General features: G+C 38.6%; 1 protein-coding gene across 2 annotated transcripts in view; it reads left to right on the plus strand.

Moving 5' to 3' along the window:
* The window catches only part of TMOD2 (tropomodulin 2), a 51,664-nt gene that overhangs the window by 23,568 nt on the left and 8,245 nt on the right, over positions 1–19,851 (plus strand). For both annotated transcript variants that reach the window (XM_073211856.1, XM_017652866.3), the window contains exons 6-9: positions 3,004–3,134; positions 5,694–5,801; positions 12,287–12,430; positions 18,368–18,512. In XM_073211856.1, the coding sequence (XP_073067957.1) occupies positions 3,004–3,134; positions 5,694–5,801; positions 12,287–12,430; positions 18,368–18,512 (528 nt within the window). The remainder of the gene's footprint in view (positions 1–3,003; positions 3,135–5,693; positions 5,802–12,286; positions 12,431–18,367; positions 18,513–19,851) is intronic.

Below are 19,851 nucleotides of genomic sequence, written 5' to 3' on the forward strand. Positions count from 1 at the left end.
TTAAATTTTTTAGGTTCACAGCAAAATTGAGTAGAAGGTACAGATTCCCCAGTACCCCCTGCCCCCACTCATGCATAGCCCCCTCAGTCACCAGTATCCTCCTCCAGAGTGGTACCTATGTTACAACTGATGGAAGTACACTGACACTTCATTATCCCCCTAAGTCCATAGTTTACAATAGGGTTCACTCTTGCTGTTATAATAGTCTATGGGTTTGGCAAACATATAATGCCATGTATCCACCGCTATGGTATCGTACAGCATGGTTTTAGTGCGCTAAAAATCTTCTGTACTCTTCGTATTCATCTGTCCTTCCTCTCTAACCTCCAGCAACCATTGATCTTTTCTTGTCTCTAGAATGTCATATAGTTGGAATCGTATGGTATGTAGCCTTACAGATTGGCTTCTTTCACTTAGTTGTATGCATTTAAGTTTCCTCCATGCCTTTTGATGGCTTGATATTTCATTTCTTTTCAGCACTGAATAATATTGTATTGTAAGGATGAACAACAGTGCATTCATTCATTCTCCTGCTGAAGGACATCATGGTTGCTCCCAAGTTTGTGAAATTATGAAGAAATATTCTGTAAACATCTGTGTGCAGGTTTTTTGTGATAATATAAGTTTTCAACTCCTTTGAGTAAATATTAAGGAGTATAATTGCTGGATCTTATGATATGAGTATGTTTTATTCTCTTTGAAGGAGACCACTAAACTGTCTTCTAAATTTGTACTATTTTGCATTCCCAGAAGCAAAAAATGAGAGTTCCTGTTGCTCCACATCCTCACCAGCATTTGCTTTTTTGTCAGTGTTCCAGATTGTTGTCATTCTAATAGGTGTGTAGTGGTATCTTGTTTTAATTTGCCTTTCCCTGATGACTGAAAATGTGGAGCATGTTTTGGTATGTTTATTTGCCCTCTGTACATCTTTTTTGGTGAGGCATCTGTTAAGGTCTTTGACCATTGTTTAATCAGACTGTTTTCTTATTATTGAGTTTTAAGAGTTCTTGGTATGTTTTGTATAAACAATCCTTTATCAGACATGTATTTTGAAAATAGTCTTCCACTTTGTGGCTCATCTCCTCATGCTCTTGACATTATCTTTCACAGAGTAGAAAAATCTTAGTTTGAATGAAGTCCAGCTTATTAGTTTTTACTTTCATGGATCATGCCTTTGGTGTATCTAAAAATTCTTCGACAAAACCAATGTCATCTAGATTTTCTTCTCTTTACCATCAAGTAATTTTATAGTTTTGCATTTTGTATTTAGGTCTGTGATCCATTCTGAGTTAATTTTTGTAAAGGGTATAAGATCTGTGTCTAGATTCGTTTTTTGCATGTGAATGTCTAGTTGTTCCAGCACCATTTGTCAAAAAGACCATCATTCCTGCATTGTATTGCCTTTGCACCTTTATCAAAGATCAGTTAACTATACTTATGTGGATCTATTTCTGGGCTCTCTATTCTGTTCCATTGATCTATTTGTCTGTTCTTTCACCGATACTACACTGTCTTGATTACTGTAGCTTTAAGCTAAGTCTTGAAGTAAGATAGGGTCAGTCATCCAGCTTTGTTCTTCTCTTTAACATTATGTTGGCTATTCTGGGTCTTTTGCCTCTCCATATAAGCTTTAGAATCAGTTTGCTGATATATGTAAAATAACTTACTGGGATTTTGATTAGGATTGCATTGAATTTGTAGATCAAGCTGGGAAGAATTGACAGCTTGACAATATTGAGTCTATCTACCCATAAAGATGCAATCTCTCTCCATTTGGTTCTTCTCTGATTTCTTTCAATGGAGTTTTATCATTGTCCTCATATAGATTTTGTACCTATTTTGTTAGATTTATATCTACATATTTCATTTTTCATTAACTTTTTTTCAAATTGTTCTTTTATCAGTACGTGTATGTTTACCTCATTCTTCTAATGGATAGCGTATTATTATATGATTATGTTATAACTTACTTAACCATTTTCACATTGATAAACATTTTGTTTATATTTCATGTCTTGCTGTCACAAGTAGTACATCTTTGGACATCCCTGAATATATGCCTCTATGTATTCATGCTGTTTTTTCCCTGTAGATTAGATTTCTAGATACAGAATTACTGGGTCCTAGAGTATCTATGCTTTAAATTTGATGGATAATGCCAAATTACTCTCCCAAAAAGTTTGTACCAGTTTACATTCTCACCAGCAGTATATAAGGCTGATTTTTTTCTCCACATTGTTGCCAATTTTTAATGTTATCTCTTTTCACATGTTTTTGCTAGTCAAATGGTATCTTGTTTTTTAATTTCAGAGTTTAATTACTTTTTACATTTTTTGGTTGAGCAATAGAGATTCTTCTAATCGTATTATTTGTTCATTTTTAATTGGGTTGTCTTATTGATTTATGGAAGTTCTGTGTATATTGGGATATTAGCTCTTTGTATGTTACATATATTCCAAACATTTTCTGTTAGCTACATTTGAGAATCCTTCTATTCTCCTTTTCCATCCTTTTCTCTTCCTATACCCTCCTAAAAACTACAGCTCCAAAATGGAAATCAGAGGAGTGTGGGGTATGGTCAAGAGGCCAGAGGAGTATTATGGTTTTAGAAATCAAGATACTTGGTATTTCTTTCTTGCATCTCAGATTCTGTGGTTTAGTCATTATAGACCGAAAGTGGCCCATATAGAGAAGCAATAACTGCCCATGGATGTTCTTTTTGGGATTGGAATTTGCTGCAGGACCTCCTGTACTTTTGGCCTGATAGAGTGTTAGCCACTGAGGCTTCTCATTGCAGTTGAGAAATATCAACCTTTGAAACTGTAACTCGGAGTCATACCATTCCCATGCTTGCTTAGTTGAAAATAAGCCAACCTTCATTGATATTAGGGTATTATTGGAATCAGAGTATATGAAGAAACATCATTTTTGGAGGTAGGTCGTCTCTGATTTTGACAGGGGCGCCCTTACATTTTCTTTCTAAAATTAAAACTTGTATCTTAGATGTGGTCAAAGGTGAAAGGGTCAAGCCAATATTTGAGGAACCACCCAATCCCACAAACGTTGAAATAAGTCTGCAGCAGATGAAAGCCAATGATTCCAGCCTACAAGAAGTCAACCTCAACAACATCAAGGTATTTCATTGTGATTATAGGTCACTTGATTTATCATGAGGTCAGAAAATTTACAGGGATGACTGAGTACCTGCTTTCACACTTGTTTCCAATCCTTTGTAGTCACTGCCTTTGAGGCAAGATATCCTATTCAAAAGAAGTGGATTTTAAAAAGTGATTTTCAGAATTCTTTGAAAAGAATCACAATACTTGTATAAAAACATAATGTACTATGGAGAAGACAAGTAGTGACTCTATAGCATCTTACTACACTGGTGGACAGTAACTGCAATGGGGTGTGGGGGAGACTTGATAATATGGTTGAATGTAGTAACTACAATGTTGCTCGTGTGAAACCTTCATAAGATTGTATATCAATGATACCTTTAAAAAAAACATAGTGTACTAGTTATCTATTGCCGAGTAATAAATTACTCCTAAACTTAGAGACTTAAAACAATAAACATTTATTATTTCACATGGTTTTTGAGTGTCAGGAATCTGGGAGTGACTTAGGGTCTCAAATGAGCCTACAGTGAAGCTGCCATCAAGGGCTGCAATCACCTGAAGGCCTGACTGGGGCAGAAGGATCCACTTCTAAGATGCTGGCCTCATGTTGTTGGCAGTAGGCCTCAATGTCTTACCACATGGACCTCTCCATAGGGCATCCCAAGTGTCCTCACATCATTAGAGCTGGCTTCTCCCAGAACTAGTGATCAAAGAGAAAAAAAGAGCAATAGGAAGCCACTGTGCCTTTTATGACCTATTCTCTGAAGTCACACATTATCACTTCTGCTTTATTCTATTTGGCAATAAGTCGTGTTAATTTCAAAGGTAGGGGAAGTAAGAATGTGTGTATGGGAGAGAAAGAGAGGAAGAAAACATTGCCTGATACCCATTTTGTTAATTTTTATTGGGCCAACTTCTAGCATGTAATAATAATAGCTGACTTATATTGAATACTCAGTGTGTCTCAGATCCTTTGCTAAATACTTGAAATTCATTACAGTAGTTTCGCCTTATCCACGGTTTCACTCTCTGCAGTTTCATGTGTCCACAACCAACCATAGTCTGGGAGCAGATGATCCTCCTTCTGACCTATGGTCAGAAGGTCACTAGTGGCCTAATGCAGCATCACAGTGCCTATGTCATTCACCTCACTTCATCTCATCATGTAGGCATTTTATCATCTCACATCATCACAAGAACAAGGAAGATGAGTCCAATACACCAAGATACTTTTAGAGAGGAAGTTCATGTAACTTTTATTATAGCGTGTTGTTATGATTGTTCTATTTTATTAGTTATTACTGTTAATCTCTTACTGTGCCTAATTTATAAATTAAACTTTAACATAGATATGTATGTATAGGAACAAACATTGCATATATAGGGTGTGGTACAATTTGTGGTTTCCAGCATCCACTGGGGGTCTTGGAACATATTCCCCAGAGATAAGGGGGACTACTGTATCTCATTTAATCTTTAGTGGGACTTAAAGAGGTTGAGTTGCACATGGCCACAGAGCTTGTCTGTGGTGTATGTCAGCTTCTAGTACGCCCTAGATTGCCTCCTTCCAGTGGTCAGTACTGTGCTAAGTACTGTGGGAGAGGTAGTAAGATTCATTTGGTCTTTATTCTGAAAAACATATATTAGGAGAAAAACACTAAACAAATAATTGCAACGTGATGCAGTAGGCCCCCTAATGTTATGGAAATGCCGGTAAGGAAATTTTTTATCCTGCCTAGTAGAGCCAATAAACAAAGAAGGACTTACTTCTGCTCGGTCTTTAAAAATGAGTAGGAATGAATCAGAAAGAAGGATAAAGGGAAAAACTCTAAAGGTATGGAGGTAAGAAAGACCATGGCATACACTTCAGCATTTTATTAAAAAATAATAATAATAATAAGGGAGGAATGTGGGATTCACATATAAATCAAGTATAAAAATGAAATGAATAATCATATCTGACTTGATTGTTTATAGTTCATAATGCGTGATCAAAACCAAAAGTTTCTGTGATATGACTGCCCTTGCACTGTTCACCATGTAAGAACTTATTCACTAGGTAAAAACTTGTTCACCATGTAAGAACTTGTTCGTTATGCTTCAGAAGATTGGAGACTGTTGAGAAATAAGCTTGGGGTTGATTAATGACTGTGCATTGAGTCCCCTATACAGAATTTTATTGTTGTTAACAACCATTTGATCAATAAATATGAGAGATGCCCTCTCAAAAAAAAGAAAGACCACGGTATAGTAAAAGAATGGCAAGTAGCTCAGTCTGGCTAGAATATAGAAAATGGAAGAGGAAATGAGGAAGGTGTGTGCATAATTTCTTAGAGGAAACAGAAAGGTGATGCCAGAATGTCACATTATGCAAGATTCCCTTATTGGACACTAAGTGTTGTTACTGACTTGAGATGGCTTGGCTGCTGGGGGCTGATGAATGTCGTTTTGAGGGGATATCATGCAATTAGTCATCTAAACATACAAAGTATTCAAAAGCTGTGGGTCCTTCATTTGGGGTGGGGGTGGTAAAGAATGATTTATCAACCATCTGTGTCTTCCCCCTCTTAGAACATTCCAATTCCAACCCTGAAGGAATTTGCAAAAGCTCTGGAGACCAACACTCACGTTAAGAAGTTCAGCCTGGCTGCAACCCGCAGCAATGACCCTGTGGCGATTGTGAGTAAAATTCTTAGAAATGTAACATGAAAATATTTAATCCACTAGAAAATATTAATTTGTTTTGTCAATTAAGAATTTTAAATTATGGTAAATGTATTTTCTACTCAGTTAATAAAATTAATTATAATGAGTCAGTAAAGCAGAACCCACTGTTGGGCTCTTTGAATTAACTGAATTTTGTTAGCCCAACGTTTTAGGAGAAAGAAACAAGATTAGGTTAGACACTTGACTAAATAAATATTTAGATTTTGTTCTGCACTTGGTACAAATTTCCTGAAACTTTTGCATGTATATTAACATTCTGTCACAGTCATTGGATATTATAAGACTCTTATCTCCTAGAGGAACTCAGCACATATAAAAATATTAAACTATATTTCATTTTAATCTTTATAATGGATTAGTATATTTCAAAAATACTTTAACAATATTCTTTTAATATTGCAAACAACCAGATCATTTTTTATTTGACACAGTTAACCAGAATATGAGAAAAATAACCAACCAAAAGTCCTGTTCCTTCTATGCAATTTAGATAATTCAGCTAAATAAGGAAGCCCCTTGACCTGAGTAAATGCTACTGCCATTACCACCATCAGTGTCATTCCTGGTAACAGCTAACATTTCTTGAGTACTTAGTTACTGCCGTCAGTAACCACTGTGCTTTATGCATGTCATCTCACCTAATTCTCACGATACTGTTAGTTATGTAATATTATTAGTCCCCACTTCAACAGATTAATAATCTGAGGCTCATGGAGGTTAAATAATTTTTCCAAGGTAACATAGCCAGTAAGTGGCACCAGCAGGTCTTCCTGGTTCCACAACCAGGATGTTTAACCATCAAGCTATGCTATATGTACATGCAATGCTTCACTGTAATACATTTGCCTAAATATGGCTGTAATTAGGAGTCTGAGCATCAGCCTTTGGCTCTTTGGCACCTAATGCTCTGTTCATGAATCAAGCTAGAAAAACAAAAGTTTTCTTGACTTGATGATGTGATTGAGAGTAACATGTCTCTCAGAAGATCTAAAATAGCACTACCCATTACGGTGCTGGTATAGAGTAGATGTTTGAAAAAAAAGGCTTGTTAAATGAATGAATGAATGTTCCCTCCAGCCTCTCAGCAATAGAGAATATTTCCATGGTGACAACAGCAAATTTGAAACAAGCACTCATGTAAAATAAGGACTAAGCTATAAAACTGATGTTTTCAACCAGCACTTATTACCTATCTAAATTTGTAGATTGAAAGCAGCTTTGAATTTGAAACCTATCATTGAAATAGAAAAATAGCAGAACTAAATCATTGGTAAAGGTGAAATCAGCAATTTAAAGATTCTTATCTGTTTATGATTTTATGTAATCTCTGCCCTTTGATTGATTTGTTTTCAGTAAAGCAAAAAAATATTCACAATGCATTCTGTATGTAAGTGACTAAAGGGAGAAGAGAAATGATTTGTTACTTCTATTTAATGTGTTATTTACAGTAAAATTGCAGGGATGGGAAATAGTTCACAGTCCTTTGTCAACACTACTAGTAAATAATCTTAACTTTTTTACTCTAGGTTAGATACATGTTAAGTGGACTAAATAAATTCCAAATATAATAATCTCTTTGCATTTTTAATGCAGCAGCTATGTGTTGAATGCATTTCATGTGACAAGCACACCACACAATTGTCAGGAATGATTGCTGTCCTTAGGGTATGAAGAGATAAGCCTCTTTGACTTTATGCCTAGATGGCTTCATATAGTCCAGCTCTCACCTTGCTGCCCCCAATGGTTCCCCTTGCAGCTATGCCAAAGGAAAGAACCTTTTGGTAGGTTGAAAATTGGTTGATTGATTACCCCACAGGCAATAGAAATCTTCAGTTTGTGGTTATGGCTGAACTGGCTGAACAACCCACTGCTGAGAATTCACAACATTTAAACAAAGAGCTTCAATAGACTTTATTTAAGGCTCAGAAACAGATCCAATGAGGCACTTGTGGGATTCCTGTGAATGTAGACAAGCTATGTGTATGTGAGATAGCATTATCCCCATTTTACATATAAGGCAACTGAAGCTCATAGAGGTTGAGTAACTTAACCAAGTTTGCATGGCATTTGCAAGCCAGGAAGTGAATTTAAATGACCTGTAATCATGATCTGTTCACCATGCCCCAAATACTTCCATGTAACCACATCTATGGCAGGGAGTATCAATGGATCTTGCTGCACTGAATGCCAATGTAAAGAAAAGGTCCAAATACGTAAAAAAAAAAATGCTGTTATTGTTAAGAGTAATACCACATAAAAATCAAGATTTTAGGACAACACTGCCCATAGAAATAAAATGAGAGCCACAAATGGAAACTGCATATGTGATTATAAATTTTCTAGGAGCCATTTAAAAAAAAAGAAATAGATGGAATTATTTTTAATAACATATTTAAATTTATATATCCAAAATATTATAATTTCAAAATGTGATTTGAAAATGTAATATTTCCCATTATTTTTCATACATAGCACAAGTGTGTTTTATATTTACAGCACGTCTCAATTGAGACCAGCCATTTTTCAAGGGCTCAATAGCCACACATCTCTCTTGACCACCCTTTGGATGGTGCAGGTGTGAACAGGGCAGGAAACTGCATTTCCATACAATCCTGTAAAGTACAGATAGCAAAACCTTTTCTTTAAAAATGTATTTCTACTCTAATTATTTATATAACATTTAAGAAATCTAGCTTTTGTGTTACTAATTTTATCCCTACCACATATAATAGATGCTCAAATATTTGCTGAACAGAAATGCACTTGGGCCTACAGCCCAGGGTTATGTTTGGCTGGGTCTCCCCTGTTTTGTTCGGCATGAGAAAAGTGTTTTCTCAAGTTTAAAAGAAATTGGCAAGATCCTGGCTACTTGCCAGGAGGTCCTGCAACTTTTTAATAAAGGTCTAATTGCTTTGACATTTTGTCATTCTAGTAATGAATGTCAAACCTAAAACTTTTTGAGCATCCATGAGGAAAGGCCTGATACATTCCCTCCTGGTGCTCTAATTAAAACGTGTACATTTAATTCTAATTAAAGACCCAGCACTGAATAAATGCACTTCAGTTTACATGGTGTGTAGTACTGTCAGTCCAAATCCTTGCACTTTCTTTGTAGTTAAAGCAACTGCTTGACTAATACACGGGGTTATTCTAGTCTGCTGGTTCTCTCCCCGGCAGTTTTACCCTCCAGGGGACATTGCACAACGTCTGAAGGTATTTCTGGTTGTCATGACTGGGAGGAGTACTGTTGGCATCTAGTCAGTTTCAGAGGTTCCCAAACATCCTATGACATACAAGACAACCTTCCACAAAGAAGAATTCTCTGGACTCAAATGGCAGCAGTGCAGAGGCTGAGACATCCTGCTCTTTCCTAAATCAGATTCCTTCTCTTCTTCCTTATGTCTTTTCTGCCTTAAAACAATTTAGAAGTTCCTTGTTCTATTCTGCAGAGCAATCACTCATAGCAATTTGTTTTTCATTCTTTTAGTTTTTGTCTTCATGACTTTAAATAAAGTGGTTGTCAATCCTGGCTGAACATCAGTCACCTGGAGAGCTTTTAAAAAATGCAGCTGACCAGGCTACAGCCTGAGGTTCTGATTTAATTCATTTGGGGCGGGTCCTGAGGATTGGTATTTTTTTTTAATTTGCAGGTCATACTAATGTGCAGCCAGGATAGCAAACCATTAAAATGACACATTTTTATTTTGTATTTCTCATCTTAGATAATTTTTTATTTTCTCTCACTCTACCTTCCATCCCCCCTTCCTCTTCTACCTCTAAATTGTAGTTATTCCATTATTTTCACACATTTGAGCTCTATACGTTTTATATCATTATATTCTATGTTTTGTATACAGATTGATTTCACAGGTTTAAAACTTATCACGGGTATTTACAGTGATCTGGTGATATTGATACATAAGTCTGTTTTCATTGGTTTTATAATCTAGTGACAAATGCTGGTCTGATTCTTGTTCCTTTGTAAGTAATTAATTCTTTTCTTCCGAAACCTTTAGGACTCTCTCTTTTCTCTTGGAGTTCTGAAATTTCACTTCTATGAACCCACCTAAGAGTCTTTTTTGTTCATTTTGCTGAGCATCCAGTGGGTTCTTTCAGATAAAGATTCATGGCTTTTTTCAAGTCTAGGAAGTTTTTCCCTATTATTTTATATAATTTCTTTCTCTATTATTTCATAATTTCTCTCCTTCTTTCTAATTTGTTTTTTTTTTTGGTCCTGAAATTCCTACTAGATGAATGTTGAACTTCTGTATCTTTCCTCCTTATCTCTTTAAATTTCTATCATATTTTTTATTGCTGTCTTTTTACTCTTTCTTAGAAATATCCTCAGCCTTCTCTTCTAACTCACCAAATGGTCTTCAGTCATAACTCATTTTGTAATTCTGGGTGTCTATTACTTTTCTTTATTTAAATGTAGTATTTAAAAATTTCAAGACATTTTCTTGTTCTTATTGCTCTTTTTTTTTTAAAGTAACCAGTCTATTTTATGGATGCAATGTCTTATCGTTCTTTTTATTTTTTAGGGGGAGGGGAAAGGGAAAAATAACAATTAGAATTTTTGTATTTGTTCCATTCCCTAAATCTATGTTGCCTCTATAGCATGTGTGGGGAAGTTGGGTTCCTATGGGCCAGGATCCTCACTGAACTTAAACCACCTGATGATGTAACTGGCCTGTTGCTAGGCTACCACTTCCACAGCTTTAGGTAATAAGCTATTATTGCGCTATATAAAGAGCTCGGCCAGTGCTCTGGGCGGAGGCAGAGATGTTAGTGCTCGACCTACCTAGTGCTCAACCTACTGCAGGGAGAACAAGCCGGGTAATAAACCCTTTCACCCCAAAGAAACGTTCTCCTGTCATTTCTTTGGTCACACCAAATCCATAGCAAACTTGCCCGGGGCTGAAACCCATTGGCAAGACACATTATCTCACTTGGCCAACTTGGCTTTTCTCTTTCATGATGTTAATGTTACTAATACATCTGGCAGTCACTCTTTGCCTGTTCATATTTCTGAATAGAGAACAGGGTTGTTTTGTGTAAACTAGGATAATTTCCTCTGCAGTTCTGTATATATGTTTTACCAACAGACCTCCTCTCCCTTAAAAGAGTGGCTCTGTTCTATTTCCTTATCTGTCACTGTCTATCAGCCTATATATTTTATTTATTAATTTATCAGTTCTATCCTCCTGCTCAAATACAAGCTCCCTAGGGCAGGGATTTTTGCTTTCTCTGCTTCTGACACACAGTAGAAGCCCAATAAATAGTCTTTATTTGAGTGAATGAATGAATGAATGAATGAATGCTTTTCGAAGCAAGCAGATGAACTGACCAACAGCCTTCTCTGTAGTACGTGTATGAGGAGCAGGCAGGCAGCCTGGGAGCCCCCCACAACTGCTACAGTTAGGAGGGCATTTCTGTGGGAGGGGTACATGTCACTGCATTTTATTCCTGGGCATAGCTGCTTCTCCCCTCCCTTTCTTCCATGCTATATTTATCCCTCAGGTCCTAGCACCTGCACTAGTCGCTCTTCATGAGAGATTTTTCATTGGTAGTTGTACTGGCATTGCTCTTTCTCAAGGGGTGGCATGCTTTCCATCTACCCTAGTTGTTTCACCTGTTCCTAAGGCAGCTCTTTAATGAAATGCCCTAGTTGGGACTTACCTCTGGCATTTCAGGCAACAACTATCTTTGTTTCTCCAATCTTTCTACTTTCTGTATTTCAGCAGTTCTTCAAGATAATGGCCCTCCTTTTTTGTTTCCTTGCACTGTGAGTTCTAGTCCCTTAAAAATTCTATCTTTTCTTCATAACAGTGGGAAATGTTGCGAGCAATGGGATGGGATCAGGTACGCATGTATGTGCAGTCTGCTGTCTTGAACTCGGAAAGGTCCAATGGGTTCGCCACTCTGAGTAGTTATTTTGTTCCAAAAGTTACTTTGAGGAATTCTGATTTATAAATGACCCAAAATAAGGTGACTTAATCAGTAGTGCCCAAATGCTAATCAACAGTGAAGCTTTTATCCATTCATAGTAAAAGGGATAAAATAAAATAATTGTGAAATTATGCCCTTCCTACATTTTTCCTAGTGTTAAAATGCCTTTGCTCCAAAAAAACAATTGACAATGATAACAGATGGTAGTAGGTGTTTTTCATTGTCCTTACTTAACAAAATGAAGTTGTGATCTTATGTCAGTACCTGTTTTTTAGTTTTGCAGGTATGTGAAATTCATTTAATTCTGGGCTGCTGGACTAAACTATTTTTATTGCAGTTTTAAATTATCTTTGTTAATTGGAGTCATGTACAATTTAACTATTGTTTTCTTCAAGTACTATAAAAAATACCTGTATTTATTTGGGGGCAGGCAGTTTAGTAAATAAATCTTTAGAAACCCTAATGGCTATTTCTGTTTGCTTAATAAGGCTTTTGCAGATATGCTGAAAGTAAATAAGACCTTGAAAAGTCTAAACATAGAGTCCAATTTTGTCACTGGAACTGGGATCCTGGCCCTGGTAGAGGCGCTGAGAGAAAACGACACCCTGACAGAGATCAAGATAGACAACCAGGTAAGCTAACTGGCAGGCCCTGTGTGAAAGGGGAGAGTGCCATGGCAGGGTGAGTTAAAAGACAAAGTTGTGCCAATCTGGTTCGCTGTCTTGACTTTCCTCTATTTTATAACAGTGTGTGGTCTGGAGGGTGTGTGGGAGAACATGTTAATAATTCACCAGCGGCACAGAGGGGCACCTGAGACATAGAGAACCAGCCACCCCCCAACCCCTGGCTACTCAGGCACCAGAGGGGAAGGGCTGGGGTGGGGGCCTGGCAGAGGCCTCACAGCTCTTTGTTCGGCCATCAGCCTTGCCTTCTAACAGGAATCCCAGAGCAGCTCTGCCCCAGCCTTGCTGTTGCCTCTCCCTGGACAGGACGAGGGCTACAAGGAGAAAGGACACTAGCCATGCCCAGACCCTGACTCCTTGTCCTTGGTGGGAGGCTGCCAGAGCTGAAATACAGAGCAGAACCGGGCTTCTGCAGTGTGGTGCTGGCCACAGAGCCCATTTAAAGGAAGCCGGGTTCTAGAAGGCGTCCAAGTAGCAGGCCACACCCATAGTGTGATCACAATCTCAGCTCTATCCCACCCACAGCCAAAGCGATCTGCTTTTCCCTGCAGCCACCACTTCCTGTACCCTGAAGACCTCTTTTTCCAGCAGCAGCTGGCAGTTCCTCTGGGGTTGCTCTGCTCTGAAGCACAGAGAGCAGCTCTCAGTTTTCAGCATAATGCTGCGCCTGCTCCTTTAGCTATAGCCAGTTGTCTGCAGTGGGATTTAGTGAATCTTTAAAGTCTTGACACCATATAGTGGGAAGAAAGGGCCTGGAATGGACCAGAGGAAGGAGCGAGTGAAGAGATTTGTGCTGTGAGCATTCTCCATGAGGTGGTGGAGCCATGCTTGTTGAGTGCCCCCAGCACGCCCAGGAAATTCCCTAGTCAAGATACTCTAAGATCTAATAAAATCCCAGGGTTCCACCCGGGACTTTTTTGAAAGTCTCAAAACCCCCAACAGGTCCCACAAACAGTTCTTACGTTCCTTCTTTGCTAATCAGGACAAGTGAGCTGTTTCAGTGCAGGTCCTCTGCCCCTGGACACCTCCTGAGCCTGTTGCCTCCAGAGCAGGGGAACCTCACTAGGAGACAGGCCTCCCTTCACTCGCACCCTCCCCAGAAGGGATGCATCACCAAAACAGCTTTCCCAAAAAATGTGCACATGTGGGCATGCACACTCAGGAGTAGCTCAATGCTGTGTATCTTGGTGTGTGTCCAGTAGCTAATAAATTAAGAAAGAGCCATCAGGGAGTGGGGGAGTAGGAAAATCAGCGAGTGAGAAATAGGAAGTGAGAGAAAAGAAGGGAGAACTCAGAGATATTTATTGAATAGACGAGTATCACAAACAAGAGAACTCTCAGGAAATGTTTCCAGAAGATCTGAGACAGAAGTGGATACCTTATTCCAAAGTGTATTTAACTTTTTATGTTGGTTTATGTCATTGTGAAACCCCATATCTGAATAATGTTCCAAATATTCTGTTCCTAATTTCTTATAAGAAACCACTGAGTTAGGGTTGTCTGATAAAGTACAGTTAAATCTGAATTTCAAATAAATGACAAATAAGTTTTGGTATATGTATGTCCCATAAAATATTTGGGATATACTAATACTAACAAAGTATTTGTTATTTATTAAAACTCAATTTTAACTGGGTGCTCTGTATTTTTATTTGCTAAATCTACCAACCCTACACCTAGTGAATGAGATAAAATCCTGAAAATTTAGATTAGAGTAGCATTTTATAATGCATGCCCTGAAATACAAAGTCTGAACTTGCCCTCTTAAATCCCTTTAACTCATCCAGCTCATCACCCCTCCTCAGTCATCTAGAATGGGTTTGGGTAAGAGTTCAACTTCAATGCCTCAGTATACCTCTGAAATGGCTTCTCTTTATCATGACAAGAAAAAGGATTAAGATTTTCTAGAGGAACTGAAAAATTCTTTGCTTTATTCCAAGAATGAGGAAATTCAGAGACAAAATTTGTCCTTGACTCATAGACCATTAGGAATACACCTCAGTTTCCTCATCTATATAATGAAGGATTTGGAATAATCTCTAAGTCAGTTTCCTCAGGCAGGACCAACAGCTGAGACCTATTTAGCATCATTGCAGCAGACAGCTGCCCTGAAATGAAGGCCTGCTGAGAATCCACCCCTGGGGCTGCAGCTGTGGCTAAGCGCCAGGTAAACATGTAATGATTTAATCAGGTGTCCCCTGTGAGAAGAACAGTCAGTGATGCATTGTAATGAAACAGATGGGTAACTGCTAAATAAATGAGTAGAGAAAGAAGGTCCCTTAAAAAAAAGAAAAGGTGATGTGAAGAAATGCATACTTGAACTTGCATCTTTTTTCTTTTCTGTATTTAGTGACTTAAAAGGGGAACATATACAAATTATAAGATGTTGGTGCCCATTTGTTAATGAAACAGATGGGTAACTGCTAAATAAATGAGTAGAGAAAGAAGGTCCCTTAAAAAAAAGAAAAGGTGATGTGAAGAAATGCATACTTGAACTTGCATCTTTTTTCTTTTCTGTATTTAGTGACTTAAAAGGGGAACATATACAAATTATAAGATGTTGGTGCCCATTTGTTGCCATGGGTCTACACAACACAAAAGACTTCAAATAAAAAGATTCAGGCTAAGAAAGACAGATGCTCTATGTTATATTACTTCTTCCCCTTCTTTTATATGCCTCTTCCCAATATGTTTCTTCAGCTCCCGCATCCTTTATATAGCCATCAGCATGCCCATTCTGCATGTCACACAAGTGTGGGTGTCTTGTGCCTTGCCAGTGGGTTTCAGCCCCAGGCAAGTTTGCTACGGATACAGTGTGACCAAAGAAATTGACAGCAAAACGTTCTTGGGGTGAAAGGGTTTATTACCCAGCTTGTTCTCCCCGCAGTAGGTCGAGCACTAGCGTCTCTTCCTCCGCCCAGAGCACTGGGCCGAGCTCTCTATATAGTGCAATAATAGCTTATTGCCTAAAGGTATGGAAGCAGTAGCCTAGCAACAGGCCAGTTACATCATCAGGTGGTTTAAGTTCAGTGAGGATCCTGGCCATAGGAACCCCACATCTTGCCTGAGGGTTTCAGCTCCAGGCAAGTTCACTATGGATTCAGTGAGACCAGGAAATAACAGTGGAACATTCTTGGGGTAAAAGGGTTTATATCCAACTTTATTCTCCCAGCAATAGGTCGACCAGTAGAATCACATCTGCTTCCAACAGTCGGCAGGTCCGTAATCCTCTTCAGTCTCTGCCTCCGCCAAGAGCACTGGGCAGAGCTTTTTATATAGTGACTCAGTCAGTAATAGTTCATTGCCTACAGGTGTGGAAGCAGTAGCCCAGCAGTAAGCCAGTTACATCATCAAGTAGTTTAGGGTCAGGTAAGGTTCCTGGCCCTAGGAACTTCCACTTTTCCCGCAGCAGGACTCAAGTGCTTGGTATTTGTAAGGGGAAGTACAAGGATGGTATGTCATCCCTCTCAGTCAACCACATTCAACATGAGCTCCTTCTGCCCTTGTATAGCACCACTTTGGCCCATCCAGGGGCATACACCACAGCTACAGCAACCCTGACCTTGGCTCAAGTCTCAATCCTTAACACAGTCCCACTATCCTAAAGTGTGTCATGAACCAAAGTTGCTTATTAAACTGTGAGGTCGAAAACCCTTTTGCACTGCCTCTCCTTCCCATAGACATGCATTGCTTAGAATGCTAATCTCTTGGCTGATAATACCCAGAATTGTTATTGTCTGACTGGAAATACCACGTTTGCATTTCTTGGGAAGAGACTTGTTTGATAGGTTGCTGGATGAAAAGAATGTAGAGTAGCAGAGAGTTAAAAGCCTAGAACTTGCCTAGGATACAGAAGTTCCTCCATAAACTTTTCTCCTTCATTGACTCAATATTTAAATTTCCCAATTTCAAAAGGTATATTTAAAAAAATATATTACAAAGGAATCAAAATTGCATGGCACAGAAATAGATTTGGCAGAGCACCAGAGTCCAGAAACACATCCCATACACCTGAGAATTTTGCAGCAAAGTAGTAGTTCAAATCAGTGAGGGAAGAATGAAGGAAATGATGGTGAGACAATTTACTTGTATTTTGAAACAAAATGAAGTTGGGGTCTGCCTTAATTTTTATACTAAAATTCATTCCAGATGAAATGAAGATTTAAATATTAAAATATATGAAATCATGAAACAGAAGAAAGGCTTCCTAAATGCAGTATAAAATCTAGAAAGTTGATAAATTTAACCATGTGAAAATGAAAAAAAAGTCTCTATAATCGAAAAGACAGTCAAAAGACAAACTGAGCAAAGCATTTTCAGCACATTTGACAAAGAGCTAATTTCCTAATACATAAGAAACTTACAAATCAATGAAAAATAAAAGCAGGAACTGTAAGCTGATAGAAAAATGGACAAATGACAGAGATTGGTAGTTTGCAAAAAGAGAAATGCAAATACATATTGTTCTTAATTTAAGGAATGCAAATTAAAGCAATTAAATAAATACAAAGTGAAATAATATTCACCTATTGGATTGACAAAGACGGAAAAGATTGATAATATCCCATGTTGGCTAGCGTAGTCTCTCAAATGCTGTTAGCAGGAGTAAAAATGGTCATAATCTTTGAGTGTAAGTCAGTATTAGATCAAAATTTGAAGCCTGCTTACTCTTGGACCCAACTATAATTTACCTCACAGGCACACTTGCAGAAATGCCCCAGGAGGTACCATGTATGCATGGGAAGTTGACTGCAGCATTCTTTGGATTAGTAGAAATGGAAAGCAGTGTAACATTAAGTCAGTAGGACTTAGCTAAATAAATTTTTCTCCATTACTGCAATGAAATGCTGTGCAGCTCTTTATAAGTTGAGGTAGACATATATTTACCTACATAAAAAGGTGTTCTTAATGTTAAATGAAAAATAAAAACATATTTTAGAACGCTTTGCTAGTATAATCCATTTTTGTGGAAAAAAAACCCATAGATGTAGGTGTAATTATGTAGACATATGAATGTATAGAAAATGTTCAAAAGACTACATACTACATGCCAAACTGGCTTTTTCTAAGGAATGAAAATATTAGGGGAGGGACCTTTTATATTTTATACAGCTCTTTGCTTGCTTTTTCTGAACAAGCCTATATTTTTTACTTTAAAATGTTTTCATGACCAAATTATGGAAATATAATTTTCAATATTTATCTTTACATACCCATATTTTTAAAAACTATATTTAATTTGTAGTTATTCTGTCTCAACTTAAAAAACAAACAAAATACTTGTTCCCACCACCTTGAAAGACATGGGGATTTTTCTGTAGCCCAGGAACCCCTTCAGTGTTTGATAATGCACCTGGTCATAGTCCGAACCACAGTAAAGCCTCTCCAGGATCTCCTGATGTGCAGCTCTGCTGAGAGAATGCCCATCCTGTTGATGCCCCTGTGGGTGATGGTCCTCAGTTGTTTTTGCATATGGATCCCAGAATAGAAAATTCAGTCATTGGATTGATTGCTCTAAGACAGTTTCACTATTTAAAAAACACCCATTGTTTAAACCACAGATACTGAGGTAAGTTGGAAACACCAAATACTACTTTTGCTTTAATTTTACTTCTGGAATCATGTTTTCCTTCATAAATAATTTGCTGTCTTTTGAGCTTAGCATGCCAGCAGATTCAGTTGGATTTTGCTTCTAGACAAGGAGCAGGTCTCAAATGACTGTATGGGAGAAATAATCTCAAATGATTTTAGTTCTTTCAATTTGAGACTTTTGCTTCCTTGCCTTTGTTCAATAAGTAGCCAAGTAGCCATGCATCTTTCCCACGCAAGTAACTGTTTCCTCTTCCTTCTCGGTTGTCCTGTGTATGTGTCCACACCTGCAACCAGAGACAGCTACTGGGAACAGCCGTAGAGATGGAAATTGCCCAGGTGCTCGAGGAGAATTCAAGGATCCTCAAATTTGGATATCAGTTTACCAAACAAGGGCCTCGAACAAGGGTGGCAGCTGCCATCACAAAGAATAATGACCTGGGTAATTAATGCAGCCATAATATGTGCTATTAGCAATTGGAAGGGCACCATGGCCTTTCATTCCTCTATTTCAGATATATTGTGTCACAGATATCATTGCACTGGCCTTTGGGGTCCGCCCCTCTCATCAAGGCGCAATACTACATGGTCACAGGAATCCTTATCAGCTTCACAGTGTTGTAAGTTTTACTGTATCATTCTCGCAAGAAGAACTGTTTGTTCTTTTTTCCAGACAGCCTTTAATTTTTGCTTGATTGCCTTCATGTTTTTAGTTCTACTTCTTAGATGTTGTTATTTGTTATCTGCCCCAGAAGATGGATGCAATGACATGGAAATTCCCAGTTCATTTATGTTTGATCCCTGGCTGAGTTTTAAATACTTGAGTTTAAATACAGTTATGTCTGATACTTTGGTGATTTACATGTGACGTAAACTAATGAAGCTAGGTTATAATGGTTACACTCAGAGATAGTTTTTCAGTTAGTTCCTTTTTCATTTTTCCTGCTGCCTACTCTTTGCTGAAGATCCGTGGAATTTCTTCTCTTAGGATTGATGGGTGAGGCATGTCCTGGTCAACCACAGCACAGAAGAGTGGCACAGACTGGGGAGCCTTGGTCTGGGGATGTCCCAGCCACCTGAAGCAGCGTGGCAAAGGGACATCGGGATCAGATAGTCCACCTGGCAAGCAGTCAGCCAATAGCAGGCCTCAGTCCCCAGTTTAAGGTTCAGGGACAGAATGCCACATCGTGGACATTCTTGGGACTGTACAGGGGAACAGGACAAGGTTTTCCACCAAGTATAGAATTGGCCACAGGGAGCATTCAGATTGTGGACAAGACAGAAGCTAAGGATTAGAACAAGAAGGGAGCAGCTAAAGATTAGTGTCCAGTTCCCTACCCAGATGTGCTTAGCCAAGAACCTGCAGCTCAGCCAAAGTGCAGTGTGGCCCCCTGAGGCTGGCTGGGCATTGGGCAGTGCTTGCTTCTGGGGTACAGAGGGCAAGCTAAGGGGGCAGCCCAGCAAGCAGGACTTTGGGGAAGAGTAGAGGCAGCACTGGGCGCCTCAGTAAAGCACATGGAGTCTGCAGCCAAACTACCTGGAAACCAAAGAAAAATGGGCAGAATGAGGTTTGAAGTAAACTGAGAAGCCATCCTAACCCCAAGAGTGGCAGCTGTGGGCAACAGCTTTTGTTTACTTTTCTGTAGGTTAGTTAAAGCAGAGAGTTACTGCAGGACTGCAGCCAGGGCACCTTCTTTGCAAATCCAGGAAGGTGAGAGTAGCCCTCGTCTATCTGCAGATGAACCTGCAGGTGGGGAGGTGAAAGGGAAGAAGTGGGTGGC

The sequence above is a fragment of the Manis javanica genome, chromosome 8, assembly GCF_040802235.1.
Source record: "Manis javanica isolate MJ-LG chromosome 8, MJ_LKY, whole genome shotgun sequence".
Classification (NCBI taxonomy): domain Eukaryota; kingdom Metazoa; phylum Chordata; class Mammalia; order Pholidota; family Manidae; genus Manis; species Manis javanica.